The 15797-nt window shown below is 47.1% G+C and overlaps 1 protein-coding gene across 2 annotated transcripts in view; it reads right to left on the bottom strand.

The window, feature by feature from the left end:
* The window catches only part of LOC143123738 (engulfment and cell motility protein 1), a 61067-nt gene that overhangs the window by 21421 nt on the left and 23849 nt on the right, over positions 1-15797 (bottom strand). For both annotated transcript variants that reach the window (XM_076285029.1, XM_076285030.1), the window contains one exon: positions 5343-5479. In XM_076285029.1, coding sequence (XP_076141144.1) covers positions 5343-5479 — 137 coding nt within the window. The remainder of the gene's footprint in view (positions 1-5342; positions 5480-15797) is intronic.

Here is a 15797-nt window from a genome sequence, read left to right as displayed (position 1 = left end):
GCGTCTTCCTTCCCTTCCACAGCCCTGACTACACAACCACTCACAGGATGTGACAGGTGTGTGTGTGTGTGTGTGTGTGTGTGTGTGTGTGTGTGTGTCTGCCCAAAGGTAGCCTGTTTAAGTTGAACTGAACCTAAGAATTGTATGATGCATGTATGTATGTGAGTTTGGTATGTACTGATGGCATGTACTGTGTGTTTCTGCGGTTTCCGTTCTGTCTGCATTACACGGTGCATATGACCGACGCATGTTATACTTACTCTACACAGACATATGTGTGTGAAGAGAGAAGAGGTGAGTGCAGATATTTAAGGAAACTCTGTGTGTGTGTGTGTGTGTGTGTGTGTGTGTGTGTGCGTATGCGCGTGCGTGCGTGCGCATACACTACATAATAATGTTTGCTGGGCCACAAGAATGTATATGGAGGTTTGTGTGGAGCATGTGTGGCGATGGGTGCTGTGCAAGACCACCCTTAGAATTACTGCAAGTCCAACAGTGTTCGAGCAGTGCTTTGCTCGTCCTTGTAGTCCCTCTGGGTTATGTTTACTTCACTGGGTATTTTTAACAGAGGAGCATCTGGTTCTCTCTCTCTCTCTCACACTCTTTCTCTCTCTTTATATGTGTGTGTGTGTCTATGTATGTATGTCAACAAGCACATACACATCAACATGCTGTCACAACAAATTTCCTCTTGAGGAAAGCAGAGGCTGTCAGATCTAACACACTTTGTTCAACATATCCCTACCCATTTAGATTGTTTAGATAAAAAACATAAGTGACACTTCCAGTCTACCACAGCACAACACTATTATGGTTTACATAGTGACTGGTATGTGTATGACAGCACAAGGACTCTTATCTTGAACCAATTTTTTACCAAAACAATATGTTGTCCATATGCTGTTCCTCGTAGTTACTCAACATATTACACTGTAAACACTGCAAGAGGGTACAATCATACTGTGAAAGGGCCACTCTAAAATTTATATTCAAATATATTCTGAAGGTGGACATTATTTCTGGCAAAACATTCCACCCCAAATATCAAACTATTTACACTTCATCCTCATTTATGACCACCACTTCCACCCCTGTGGGCTTCCTGTATTTACATTACCATTTGTAGTCCCTAATGCAAAGGCTAGCGGCTGGCCCTAAATGTCAGTCCGCCTGTTCAACCGGCGCTGGTAATTGGGGCTATTTTTAGCTGCTGCCACGCCACTGCAGATGTCCTGAAGGTAAAGCAGCAGCAGCAGCAGCAGAAGGTGGTGGTGGTGGTGGTGGTGGTGGTGGCGGCGACGATGGCGGTGGCATATGCGCAGCTGATAGGCCGTCCTGCTACCGCGGGTGACAGCGCGTGACGGAGCAGGGGCTCTAATTGAATCGGCTTCTCCAGACCTCGGGCTCCCGTCTCCCACGCAAACAACGGGGGAGCGAGCGGAGCGTGTCACCGAGCATCTCTACTCTTGTGTGTGTGTGTGTGTGTGTGTGTGAGACACCGTGTGTGTGTGTGTGTGTGTGTGTGTGTGTGTGTGTGTGTGTGTGTGTGTGTGTGACACTGTGTGTGTGTGTTTGTGTGAGACACTGTGTGTGTGTGTGTGTGTGTGTGTGTGTGTGTGTGTGTGTGTGTGTGTGTGTGTGTGTGTGTGTGTGTGTGTGAGAGAGAGAGAGAGAGAGAGAGAGAGAGACAATGCGTGCTGACTTTCGAATGAACGCAGGCCTGTGCATGCTCACATCAGATTGATGTGAAGTGCATCTTTAGCCTGACCATGGGCAGTATTTGTTGTTTGGTAAATGGCATGTCCATGCATGTGGATGACTGATTGTTTATTGCATGTGTGTGTGTGTGTGTTTGTGTGTGTTTGAGTTTGTGTGTAGTGGGGGCATCTAATCCCTCCGTTTCAATAACGATCCCCCACCCCTCCTGTATTAGCAGCTCTTGGCCCAGAGGTGTCCGTGACTCATCTCGTGCAGAGGCAGCCACAGATGAGGCTGAGCGACTCTCACCCAGCCCAGCCTGCCAGACATGACAAGCCGATTACCCACGCTAGTCATGAATCCCCCGAGCTGTCATGCAGGCCTGCTTTCATTAATAAAACATACTATTGACGTTTCACATCCCTCACCTCCCTCAACCCACCAGCGTCCCCTCGTCAAGGAGAGATGCGGCCAAACCTTGTGTCCATCCCTTAAGTCCGATAAAACGTAGCTGGCCTACTTTGCGATGACTTTGTGATATGCAACGTCTTAGTTAAACATTTTGCAGGGCAGCTTTGGCGCTTTGCGGTCATGGATGGGAGCCAGCGATCCTTGTTCTCAGGTACGGTCTGAAATACGCCTCTAATAAGGTCAAGAGCATCGCCCTTCTGCTGCCAAAGCAAGTGGCATGCTGGTGTTATTAAGGTCAGCAGGCACCTATTTTCTATTCATGACTAAATTATGCTCAGTAATAACAAGCTACTTGGGCTTATCACTTCCAGACACAATAGTTGCTCTGCACATTGGAGAACTCAGCCAGTGTGAATGAAATCAAAAATGAAATCAGCCTCGTGGTACAACGGTGTGCTTCAGAACACTGAAGGTCACCCACCCACTGAGGGACTAATAAAACACTGTGGCTCTACAATTTCCAATACAATTGGTTCTTCTCATCAAACATCACAATACAAATATGTAATCAGGAACCTATCTTTTAAAGAGCTCTGTGGCTTATTATAATATAACTCTTGCAGTGCTCTAGAACTCTGAGATTAAGGGCTCAAAATGGAAGTCTACTGAAGGCTTTTCTTAATCAGATTCATTGCAGTTCTACACTAAAATACAAATAACCACGGCTCAGCAAGGGATTGTGGGAGATGTAACGGTCCCATGAATCTCTTAACTCGTGCTGAATTATGCTGCTTGCTCCACCACATACATTTAAAGGGGGACTTACTGACACCAGCTCAAAAAGTATGTGACACTATACAGAAACTCAGAAAGAATTCAAATGAATACAAAATGGGCAGCACTGCCGACTCCCTGAGTGTTACCACCGGGCACTACCACTGGGCGCCATTCCCACCGGGCGCCATTCCCACCGGGCACCACTTCAGCTCTGCCTCACTGGGGCTCTCATGGTCCTGCCAGGTTCTCCGCACCCACGACTCCCACTGCTGCTGCGGCGGCTGAGCCTGGCATCTCTGGCTCTCGATCAACATAAATAAAATTTAAAAAGAACGGCCACCTCACGTGGCCAAGCGCCAAGCCGAGTCGAGCCGAGTGAGGAAGTGAGTGAGCGGCCAGCACTGCCCACTGCTGAATTAGCATTTATTCTCAATTAGACCGTCACCTCCGAGTCACCGCTCTTAATGAACACCCAGGTGATGTGCACTGGCCCATGCAGTGTGTGTGTCTGTGTGTGAGGGAGAGAGATACAAACACACACTCAGCAGAGAGGTGCACTGCTAGGCCACATTCACTGCTGAGAGGGTCTGGCAAGTCCCTCTGTCTTTATGATTTAGTGCAGACAACAGCAGCATACTGCACTGCTGGCTTGGCAAACAAACATCACCTCCCTCCCAACCCCAACAAACTATACTAGGAACCGATCTAGAAACACAAGCTCCTTCAGCCTGGCACCTCGGGTAGCAGTTTCTTCCAGTTGATTCAAATTCTGTGTGGCTTGGTGTGGTTTGTTGTGGCAGGCAAACTCAGGAATTGCCCCCAGATGCAGAGCAAAAAGATATAACCAAGACTGAGGTGTGGTCACTTGCAGCTTTCAAGAGAGCCAAAGTGTGTGATGCATCTGCTATGGGATTGCCTTTAAATACGTTTCAATAAGGCAGCCCTTCCATTTTGCAAATTCTGAAAAACTCACAAACTTTGCAATTTCATTTGTGTCCAAACACCTTATAACGTGACAAGATAGTTTTATTCTTTGGCTAAATCTAAAGCTGTCACCACCTCCATCTCTCTATCCGAGGCCTTCTGATGGAATTATCCGCCGGTAAATGAGACCGAGAGCAGATGATCCGGATTCTCCTGTTTGCCGCCTCTGCCGCTGCTGGCGATGTCAGCTTTCTTTTTCTTTCCTTTTTTTTGCCGGTGTCGGCTTTCAATCGGTACTCATCTCCCTGCCAACTCATTATTCACCAAACAACAGGTCTGTGACTCACACGTCTGCTCGTGAGCTTTCCCTCAAACTCCGCACTTGACACTTCCGCTTTCTCTCTCCATTTCTCTCTCCCTTTGTTTCTCCATGCAAGTCTTTTGTGGCAATGCAAAGGAGTGCCGTATCTGGAGTGATGAGGAGTCGAGTACGATCTTTCTGCTTGGAGCTGGGACTTGGAGCAGGAGGACAAGATGCACTTTCATCCTTGTGGAATTTGGGAGTCCCTCTAATCAATAGATTAACAGATTGTGTGTGTGTGTGTGTGTGTGCGCTTTTCTTAATGTAGTTCCGTTGTTTTTAATGAGGACGAAATGCAAATAAAGGAGAAAGACTCTCTGGGGCCGGGGGTATATCTCTGGCGTGCTTCCTTTTTGTAAGACAACGGCAATGATTAATTTAATCGGCGTGACCAGGGAAAAATGCGCTCGGGGGAGGCATTTAAAAGATGCAATTTCATGTCCACGCATTCTAATTAAGCGCAAATATTAAACTCTTTGTTAAAAAGTCAAGCTTTTATTAGGAGTTCTAATGCAGACTGAATAATTGTGTTAACATTGTCTAGGCAAATTTACACTGCAATCTTTTTTTTTCCTTATCTCAGCTTCTCAAAGTTAGTTCCATAGAGTTTCTGAAAGCTTTGTTCCAATTTTGGGGCTGTAATTGCTCTGGTCCCATAGTTCCTCAGTTAGATTAGGAAGGGGAGAGCATTAGCAATGGCAATGTTAATGGGTTGATTGCCTGAGAGGATAACGTGTACTGAAATTTAGATGGTTTATGGTCACTTCATTCAAGTTTAGTGACCACTAGGTACAACTCTGGACAAAATTGTACTACAGCGCCGATTTCATACCAATTACCAAAATAACTTGATATACAGTATAAACAGGATGAACTTAGCTTAGATGCATGTGCGATTAAAACCATCATCATCATCAGCTATTTCATGTACAACCACTACGGTCACAGCATCACTTTGTTGCTTTGGGGGTGGTTTTGTGCATGATGTATTAAATTTGTATCGCATACTTAGGTGCTAACGCTAGATGCTAACCCTAGATGCTAATGGGTCATACTTCGGTGCTAACCCTAGATGCTAACCCTAGGTCATACTTAGGTGCTAACCCTAGGTGAAACAGGAATAAAAACATGTCCAGAGTGTTTCAGTGTGCAATGAGGTTGTGGTCAGTACCTTGTTGAAGTCCTCTGAGGTGGCCCTCATCTCCTTCCAGGTCTTGTTGAGCAGCTGTATGCAGATGCAGAAGAACTCCTCAAAGGAGCGGTCGTGGGTGAAGAACATGGGGTGGAAGTCATGGCAGTTCTCGCTCGCTGCAGGGAGAGACCAGAAGAGGACGTTATAGCACAGCAGACAACATGGTGGGGTTGAGAACATGCTAGGATGGGATATTCCATTGTTATTGACCCGAAAAGGCAGAAAATGTCAGTGTTTTCCAGCTATTTCCATTTCATTTTATTTAATTTTTCAACGAGAACGCGCCATCAGTTGGGCAGCCTCTTTGTCTGCCATATTACAAATTCAAAAGCTTTATTGGCATCAAAAATTTCAGTACTCAATTTTCATATTAGAATTTAAAAAGACTTACTACATAGTGTATAAAAAGTCTTACAAAGACTTACTACATAGTGTATAAAAACATTTGTCATTTGTGTCAAATATAAAAAATGCCATACACAGAATGCCTGTATTTCTAAAATTTGCATAAACGCAATCAGGCAACAACCAGTATTGCCATCGGTCAGTGTTTTCATAACAAAACTATGGTTGGTGTTGCCCATAAACTTTCATTTTACTTGTTTCACTTCATCACATGTTTGACCATTAATTTATAAATTCATCTCAATCACCCATTGAGGCACATGGCAGTAAGAAGTACATGCATCCTTTCAGAAATAGAAACGGAAGAGTGTCCCGTTGACAGGGAGGTTGAGAAGAGTTTCGCTTTCTCTCACTCTACATACAGAGTTCTCTTCATTCTAGCTTTAGGCGGAACAGAATGGTGGGATGTTTTGCCCGCACTCTCGGATGTGCACTGTTGTGAGTGAGAACTTCCAGGCATTAACACACACACGTGACACTTATTTTAGCAAGCCCTTTCAAGCCTCACATGGCTCCCTGCCTGGGAGCATCCACCCAGTGGGCAGGTGCACACACGCACGCACGCACACACACAGGAGACAGACGGAGGCTGCTTGCGTCTGCTGCACACTTCCACGACTGCTGCCTCCCTCGGAGGGAGGCTCCTGGCAAAGGAGACGGCGGCGCAGGAAAGCACCGGAGCAGGCTCGCTCTGCACACTGCACTCCTACACATGCATACACGCGTGCACACACACACACACACACACACACACACACACACACACACTGTTGAGTTATATATGGAATTTGAAGGCAGAGGTTGGTGCTATTCCATTGTGTAGACCACTTCAGTTCGTGACAAAGTGCAGCTCCATTATTGAGAAATTCAAGTTCTGTGATTATGCACCTCAAATGAGGAGGAGTGTAGATAAAGACTGGAAGATGAAGGAAAACAACAATATCTCTCTCTTTCTCTTGCTCTCTCATCACAATATCTTCAAAGTCATGGGACGGAAGACGTACAATCTATCGAGGCAGTAAAATTGTTGCAACTGGGAAACCTGCTGAAAACGACAAAACGACAAAAGCAGCCAAAGGCCATCAGCAGGTCACACAGTTGCTTAGAAAAACAACCCTCGTATCAAGAGCTTGAGTACTGCAATAGAGCACCGTGTGACTTTAAATGTCAGTCAAGCACTGGCCTGGGCTGTCTTCCTCCTCCTCCTCTCTCTCTGGTCGTGTCTGTTGACAGCAGTCCCACCGGCTGCATGGGGTCCAGCAGGGGAGGGGTGGTGCGGGGAGGAGGAGAGGTGTGGGTGTTGGGGTGGGTGAGGTGGGGGTGTTATCGGCCAGGGGCTCCGGCGGGGGCCCAGGTAATTGCATCGGCTCGGCAGAAATGGAAACTTCACGGCATAATGAATGACGCCCTTCGGGGGCCAGTCGCAACCCTTCCGTTAACTCAGTACGATGGAGGGATTGTGCCGGTGTGTGTGTATGTGTGTGTGTGTGTGTGTGTGTGTGTGTGTGTGTGTGTGTATGTGTGTGTGTGTGTGTGTGTGTGTGTGTGTGGTGAGGGGACTGTAGGAGCAACGAGTGTTCAGCCTGTTCAGCTCCCCCAAACAACCCCCTACCCCACCCATCCCCAAAACACCATCTTCCACATCCCCATCGCTCTGCAGGCGCCCGAGAGCCTCGGCAAGGCCGCTGACCGACTGCTTAGTCGACAGCACACTGCTCCATCCGCCTCACAAGGGAGTGGGGAGGGCAGCTCACGGCTCCCGCAGAGTGTCAAGGTTTGGGAGGGAGAGGTGTGTGTGTGTGTGTGTGTGTGTGTGTGTGTGTGTGTGTGAGCATCATGGTGCAGAGGCATTGAGGGTCATCTGGGACTTACCAAAGCTCAGGCTAGATGCGGTCTAGGAGGCACTGCCAGACAGAAATCTCCATCACCTTCACAAGGTCGATGAGGGAGGTATGTGTGTGTGTGGGTGTGTGTGTGTGTCTCCAGCTCATGGCGACACAGGGTGGGGACATCGGAGGGTCATCTGGGACTTGTCTGACTCCCCATGGTGTGCGAGGGATGCTGGCGTTGCCAGACGGAGCGCTAGATCCTCTCACTCGGTGCAGTCACGTCACTGCGCTCCCGAGAGCAGCAACAAGCACAACCAATCTCATCAGGGGGAAAAAACAACTAGAACCCTGCAGTTAGGATGAAAAATAACACCGGATAAAACGAAAAGAAAAAAAGAAAGAAGAAAGAATCCTCCCTCTGTTCTCCGAGCTCTGTAACTTCTCTCTAATTGAATGCCTATAACTGGGATAAACTTCTCCCCAGTGACGACTACAGAAGTCGCACATCTGAGTATTCCACCCAAACAAACATAAATCCCGAGACACTCAGCAAACAATCACATTGGAGGCCAGCTGAACTGGGACATGAGCTGCTGCTAACCGTCTACTGAGACTACAGTCTGTTGCCATGTTACAGCTTGGATTCAGACACCATGTTATGCCACTAGCTGACCATCTCTGACCACTTAATCATCATCATAATCACCATCATCATCATCACCACCACCATTATTACCATTTCGATCATCACCACCACCATCACCAATGCCATCATCACAATCACCAATGCAATCACCATCAATGCACCATCATCACAATCATCAACACCATCTTCGTTATCACCATTAAGATCACAACCACCACCACCAAATAGAAAGGGCAAACACAGCACCAAATGGCAAGGCGAACAAAAACACATAGACTGTGGAGAGGGAGATGGAGTCGGCAAATCTCCCATCAGCAGCCCCCTTTCAGGGCCCAGGAACCCAATCATGTGCAACATGACCTTAATCTGTGTGTTCAGTGACCCGAGATGATGTCCTGTCACCTCTCCAAAACTCACTGCTCCAATCTGTTAATAGTGATCTAATAGAAAACCACAGACTGGTGAGAGGATTGAAAGCTGGATTAGTTGGTGGCATGAGATAACTTTTTCTTTTAGAACACCCCTGTGTTACTGCCATTTCACATCCTCTCATCAAATGAGCGGTTTCTATCCAACCTACTCTCTCGTCAAAAGGTGTACGTTTAAGCAATGGACCACTGTATGACCACTGGAGAACTGGCACCAGGTGTCCTTGGATGTGCTACAACTGTCTGGACCTCAATAATATGCCGAAACATCCCTTGAGAGAGCAGAGTCCAAAAGAAGAGCGCTCGAAATGCAAAACTAACTCAGGCCCCTGGAGGCTAACAGCCATATGGCTCCACAGCCAACCATGCCAGCTATCTTAAGCAGGGACCACACTGGCAATAATGCAGAAGCAGCAGCAGTAGCAGGTCCAATGCAATGCTGAGTCATAACAATTCTATTAGTTTAAACTAATGACTGTATATGGCCTATATACAGTGGCCAAACAAACACGCGCACGCACGCACACACACAGTCACTGGTTTAAACATAGGGTAATACTTTACTTGACAGTATCGACAAAAGAGTGACATGACACTGTCATGACACATTAACCCTAACCCTAATCCTAACCTCCTCTAACCCTAATCCTAACCCTAACTCTAACCTTAACCCTAACCCTAAACCTAACCCTAACTTGTTATGACAAAAACCGAATGTCACTTAATAACAGAAGCATTATGTCATAAATGTTTATGACTTGTTTATGACACGTTCATGAAAGTGTCATGTCACTCTTATGTCGACACTGTCAAGTAAAGTGTAACCAAACAAAGTTCTGTCTCGTTGCTAAGTGAGGTGAAATTCTAATTTCAGTGCGGCAGAAAGAAAGGTCCCTACCCTGACCTGAATGTCTAAAGTGTTCCTATGAGACTGAGGTTGAGAGGACATCAGCTGAGATCGATGAGAATTGTCCTATGCTCTCGAACTTGAACAACTTGAATCATCCATTCCACTACAGAACCATAGCAAACAATAATAGAAAGTCTACCGCCTTTACTGCTTCTACTGCTTGTTAGTCTGACCTCCATCTCAACCATCCTCGACATGGGTGGCAAGTCCAGCCTGGGTGGCCTCTGCTGGGGGAAACACAATCTACCTGTAGCCCCCTTATGGTCCATATGCCTGGTCCATATGCCTGCTGCATTCTGTGAAACTCTAAACCATCCCTCTCAAGACATACAAGACAGCCACCTACATAGAAGGACACACAGAGGACAGTATGGTGATGATGCTTTTGACAGATCAGATGGTTTAGAGAGAGATGGTCTGATTTACACTTCACACAAGGACTGAGGCCACTGAAGAAACATCAAGCAACCCCTTAGTCACCTTCCGAGTTCAGACAGAAGGCAAGAAAGCAGAAAAATTCTGGCTACATCCATCCTTCAAAGCCCTGGATGTTGTTCTGCACGACCTTTTACAGTGCACAAATATTGTTGCGTGCGAACGCCTGAACGCAAAAGGCATCAAATGAGTCATGCCCCTCTTGATGCCCTCTCGTCCGATGCCACGTATTCTGGTCCTGTGGGACCGCCGAGTGAGCTCCGGGGACAAGAAGCGATCCGACATCACAACTGCAGCCTGTCCTAGGCTCAAAGGTCACAGACTCGGGGACAGGAGAAGCTGGCATGTGCCAGGAGGGCACATTGGCAAGGCGTGATGACGATGCCCGTCGCCTTTTTTAAATGTGACGCGAGGGTGACGAGTGACGAGAGTGACGAGGCCTCGAGGCGGGCATGGCGAACAGCCAGGCACACAGAGGAGTTCTGGGTAAAGTAGCTATAAAGACAAGAAACACTAGTGCTTAGAGCATAGGCCAACTGTATGGAGTGTGTGTATATGTAAGGACAGAGTGCGAGAGAAATAGAAGAAAGGGAAGAGAAATGAACAAAAGGAAAGGAAACGAGTGGGAGAGGAAGCTCTTTTGACACGAGCCTGAGCTCAGAGCTGTGAGGGGAGGAGAGGAGAGGAGGGGAGGAGGAGAAGAGAGGAAGAGAGGAGAGGAGGAGGAGAGGAGGAGAGAGGAGAGGCCACACTCCAGCCACGAGTCACCTTGAAGCCCAGAGACACTACAGTGGTCTGATGAATCCACTGTGAGAGGTGCTGTTCCATACCCTAATGATGTGGCCACACACACACACACACACACACACACACACACACTAGCTGAGACCGTGTCTGTGTGTGAGCCTTCATGTGCTCTGACACTCTGACATTCTCGTGCCGTCTTGTAACAAACCTGTCAGACAGAAGGCCGTCTTAGGGGGCAGATGATGGGCACCTCCCATTTAGAGAGGAGCTAGAGCTGAATAATTGAGGGGGGAGGTTGCCAGTCGCAATTAAATTTCCATTCAGACAGAATGATGAATAACATTAAGACAGAGCGGATCACACGCTGATAAGTTTGCAAGGCATCTTCAACGCATTCTAGCTCAGGAAGAGAGACAGGCACAGATAGAGGTAAGGGGGGAGGGAGAGAGAGGGAGGGAGGGAGAGAGAGAGAGAGGTGGGGATGAGAAAGAGTGAGAAAGGGAGAGGGATAGTAATTGAGAAAGAATGAGCGAGTGAGAGCAAGAGAAAAAGAAAGAAAACGACTGATAGACAGAAAGACAGGATAAGAGATGGAGGAGGGGTGGAGGGAGAGAGGAAGGAGGTAGGGTCCATGAGTGACAGCAGAGCAGTATTAGCTGGAATGAGGAGAAATTGACAGGGAGAGATAAGGCTGCTGGCAGGTTCGGCCGCGCCGAGTAAACAACAGACCGGACTCGCAGATGAGGTCTGCGACGGTTGCCCCATCTGTTTGCAGATGTCTTCCGCACTACGCATCACTCACCACACACACACACACACACACACACACACACACACACACACACACACACACACACACACACACACACACACACACACACACAAGCAAGCTCATCGCCATCAGTCACTGAAGCTAGGCTGCTCTCTGTGCATGTGCATAGTTCTGACAGACACGCAAGAAGCGTTCCCACAACCCAAACCTCCACGCCATCACGACTGATGGCATTCAGGCAACAACAAACTGCCTTGGCCGTCTCGCTGCCCGAGATACTGACCTGCCAACAGGCATTCGTCTGTTATGCTCTTACAAACAAACAAACACACACACACAAAGGACTCTTATGCCGGTGAAGCATCAAACACACTCACGGTCCACTGCACCATCGCTCTGGTTCTGCGGCACTCTCTGCCCCAGGAGAGCAGCAGCTCAGTCAGCACTGCAATCTGCTCTCCTGAACACAGTACACAGGGTAGCTGGCACACACACACACACACACACACACACACACACACACACACACACACACACACACACACACACACACACACACACACACACACACACACACACACACACACACACACACACACACACACACACACACACACACACACACACACACACACACACACACACACACACACACACACACACACACACACACACACACACACACACACACACACACACACCTCATGGGGGTAGATAGTATTTCTTCCAAACAGTCAATGAGTCACTATAATGGTCGAGCATATGACAGTTCTAGGAAGTGCTGATCTTAGAAATCCTGAGGTCCAAAGAACCTGAAAGAAAGTCCATACGTCAACAGAAAAGAAGGGAAGTCCATAAGAGAGCAGAAAGATTGTTGTTTACATTTTGCTACCAAAACAAAATCTCCTTGAGGCCTACTAAACAAGATGCTCTCATTTTCTTTCTTTCCTCATCACTATGAGAGGTGTCAGGTGACACAAACCACTGGAGAGGGAAAGAGAAGAAATATATTTCTTTATTATTATTTTGGTCAAATATACAGTGCCTGCATTTGTTTACTGGTGTAATAGCCTAAAAGCGAAACAGTAGATTGTTATTATTTTTTACTTATATTTTATCTCATGCATTTAGTTGTTGATGCCCGTGAGTAGACCATGCGCTCTATGCATTTAGTTGTTGATGCTTGTGAGTAGACCCTGCGCTCTATGCATTTCGTTGTTGATGCTCGTGAGTAGACCCTGCGCTCTATGCATTTAGTTGTTGATGCTCGTGAGTAGACTCTGCGCTCTATGCATTTAGTTGTTGATGCTCGTGAGTCGACTCTGCGCTCTATGCATTTAGTTGTTGATGCCCGTGATTAGACCCTGCGCTCTATGCACAGCGCATCTCGTGTGTCCGTAGCGGCAGCCGCAGAGGAAGCGAAGCGGATCTCACTCCACAGCATCAGTCCGCTCTTAATCTGTTCTAATGTTATCCGCCATGTTTGACTGGTGTAGCATGTTTAGCATTGTGTCAAAATGACTCCAAGCGTATCAGATTATGTGCATCAAAAGTGAAGGTCATTGCTTTGTGGATGTCAAGAAGAAATCATGAACATCAAGAGACAATAACTGATCTAGGGCCTTAGTGAACCAGTGATTTCGGTCTGCATTTCATAAGGACTAAAAAGACTGATGAAGATAATCAGTTTCTTGTAGACTGTTAGTACAGCATGTAAAAATATGATAAAAAAATGAAATAATTCTGAAAAAAAGACCTTCAAGTCAGACCCTGTGTAAGCTGGTAATAGGATCATTTTCAATTTCAAAATCAAGCAAGCGCGCTAAGAGGGGATTTCTTTCTCACACACAGACAGCATGGAGCTCTGAATCCACTCCAGGCCAGCAGATGCATTCCTTTCCTGCAATCTGTCTCTTCAGCAGTCCGACACCACTGGCGTCCAGAGGCTCTTTCAGAGAGGACGTCGCAGTGGAACTATCAGAGAAGCTGGATGACATGCCCTGACAATATGAGATTTATGCACAGTGCCGGCTGCCCAATTTACTTTTGAAACATTCCCGGCTGCCCATGGGTGTTTTTAGGTTTGCAATGGAGCCAGCCAGTCTCCCTTTTACGGAGAGGGTGGTGGAGATGGTGGTATACTGCTCTGTAAAAAATGTTACATCTGAAGCAGGAGTGTGTTTATGTGGGGAGTGGGGTGGGGGGAGTGGGTGTGTTTGATTGTGTTCTAAGCGGCAGGGGGGGTGAGAGAAATTTGTCAGTGGCAACAGCAGCAAACAAACAAACAAACAAGCAAACAAGCAAACAAACAAAGACATTTTAAGTAGACGCTAGAAGTGGTACACTTGTGATTTATGATTCCAAACAGAAGCAAAAAAAAAACGAAATAAATAAAAACATTCATCGCTTGGCACAAGATCTTCATGACTCAAAGCGCCAAAAAGCCCAGGCTTAATGATGCCACTGGGCCATCCTCTGTTCCGAGAAATGAAAAGGGCTGAATTCAGGAATCAGCGTGGTCCATTTTCACACACATCAAAAAGAAAACCCCAACTTTTGTAGTTTTAACAAGATCTTGGGGGACAAACTGGCAGAAAGAGGCCACAGCCAGAGCTGCTTGGCACCCCGAGCACTCTCTCCACTCAACAAGCGGAGAGAGAGAGAGAGAGAGAGAGAGAGAAAGAGACTCGTTCATTAAAAAAGGGATTCTTGGAAACTGTTCTTTTTCATGGAACCGTAGATAAGACAGACGGAGTCTCCTGTGGGCATCGCTTGAGAGCGAGAGCGAGAGAGAGAAGGAGGAAGGGGCAGGACGCCACCGGGCAAGGTGTATCTGTGCCACTTCTCCACAGGGTGCTGCTGTCCTGGCATTTTTTTTTTTTTTTAGTTTTTCACAAAAACACACACACACACACACTCACACACACACACGAGATATGTCAAATGCTTGACATACTGCCACAAAACCAAGGCAAATACGCACACACACACACACACACACACAAATCTGTAATTCGTGATGAATATTGTGTTTAGCACGATTTGGTTTGCTGAGTCAGGACTTCCAGAGAGCGAAGGCCTTTTGTTTGCCAGTCACGCCTCGTTCCCATCCGCTGCAGGGCCATCAGACCTCTCCTCTCCTTCACCTGCCCGCATAAATCTGTCCATCTGCAGCGGGCCGCTCAAACTCGTCTCCAACAGCACCCGATCCATTTCCCCCCGCTCCGACAGGCCAAGATGGACGGGGGCCCCGAGAATGGCAGGAATCAATATCCAGGTCATTTCTCCGACCGGCCATTCTAAATAAGCTTATAAATATTACATGGGCCTTTTCACACTATTTCAACCTTCAGGGTTTTTTTTTCTTAAGAATAGGAAAGTGGACCGGTGGGAAGTTGTCATGGGGGTAGGAGGGGGCTGGGGTGGGGAGGGGGGGGTGGTAGTGGCACTGACTGCTGTGGATTCCATTAAAGTGGTTTCAGGGGGGACTGCGGAGGGGGGCTATGAATCTTTCAGAGTGAAGAGAGAAAGAGAGAGAGAGAGAGAGAGAGAGACAGGTGTATGTGTGTGTGTGTGTGTGTGAGAGAGAGAGAGAGAGAGAGAGAGAGAGAGCGAGAGAGAGAGAGAGAGAGAGAGAGAGAGAGAGAGAGAGAGTGGGTGGGTGATGCTGGGACACCTGGCTGGATGGACCATGAATAATACAGCGACTTTAGTCCAGAAACTGAGCGAAGGAATGAAAATGAAGAAAATCAATTAAGAGGCAACCAGAGGCTGTTTTCAACAGCCATCTGCACAGAACTAATATAGGTATATTTGGCTAGATCAGCCGAGGACATGTCAAAACAAAATTGTTCACGGTACTTACGGAGCCCCGAGTGAAAGACGAGTTTAAGCATAATCTCAATAAATAAAAAGAATTGTGGATGTGTGTGTGTGTTTATAAGGTGACTTGAGGGCAGTATTTTGCCTCTCTCTTTCATCCGAACATCAGAGAGGTGTTTCATCATTTCATGATGAGAGGATATCACAGCTCGCCTTACATCTTACACAAGCAGGTAGCTCAGGAGTGGGCGGCGGTGCGGTGGTCAGGCAAAAATTCAAATAGCTGGCAAAGCCAAGAGACAGGAAATGACATCAAGGAACCCTGGCCACCCTTTCATCATCCAAACATGCTTTAGTGTCCAGAAGGGAAAAAATTACATTCTTGGATAGGCTGAAGTGCCCTTGACATTTTGAAGAGGCAAAAGATACATAATCCATCT

The sequence above is a fragment of the Alosa pseudoharengus genome, unplaced genomic scaffold (assembly GCF_046254945.1).
Source record: "Alosa pseudoharengus isolate Yale_2024_CS ecotype anadromous, Long Island Sound unplaced genomic scaffold, YU_APseudo_1.1 YU_APseudo_1.1_scf_145, whole genome shotgun sequence".
NCBI lineage: Eukaryota > Metazoa > Chordata > Actinopteri > Clupeiformes > Clupeidae > Alosa > Alosa pseudoharengus.
Note: the sequence above shows the minus strand (reverse complement) of the source record. Positions and strands in the feature narration are given on the sequence as shown.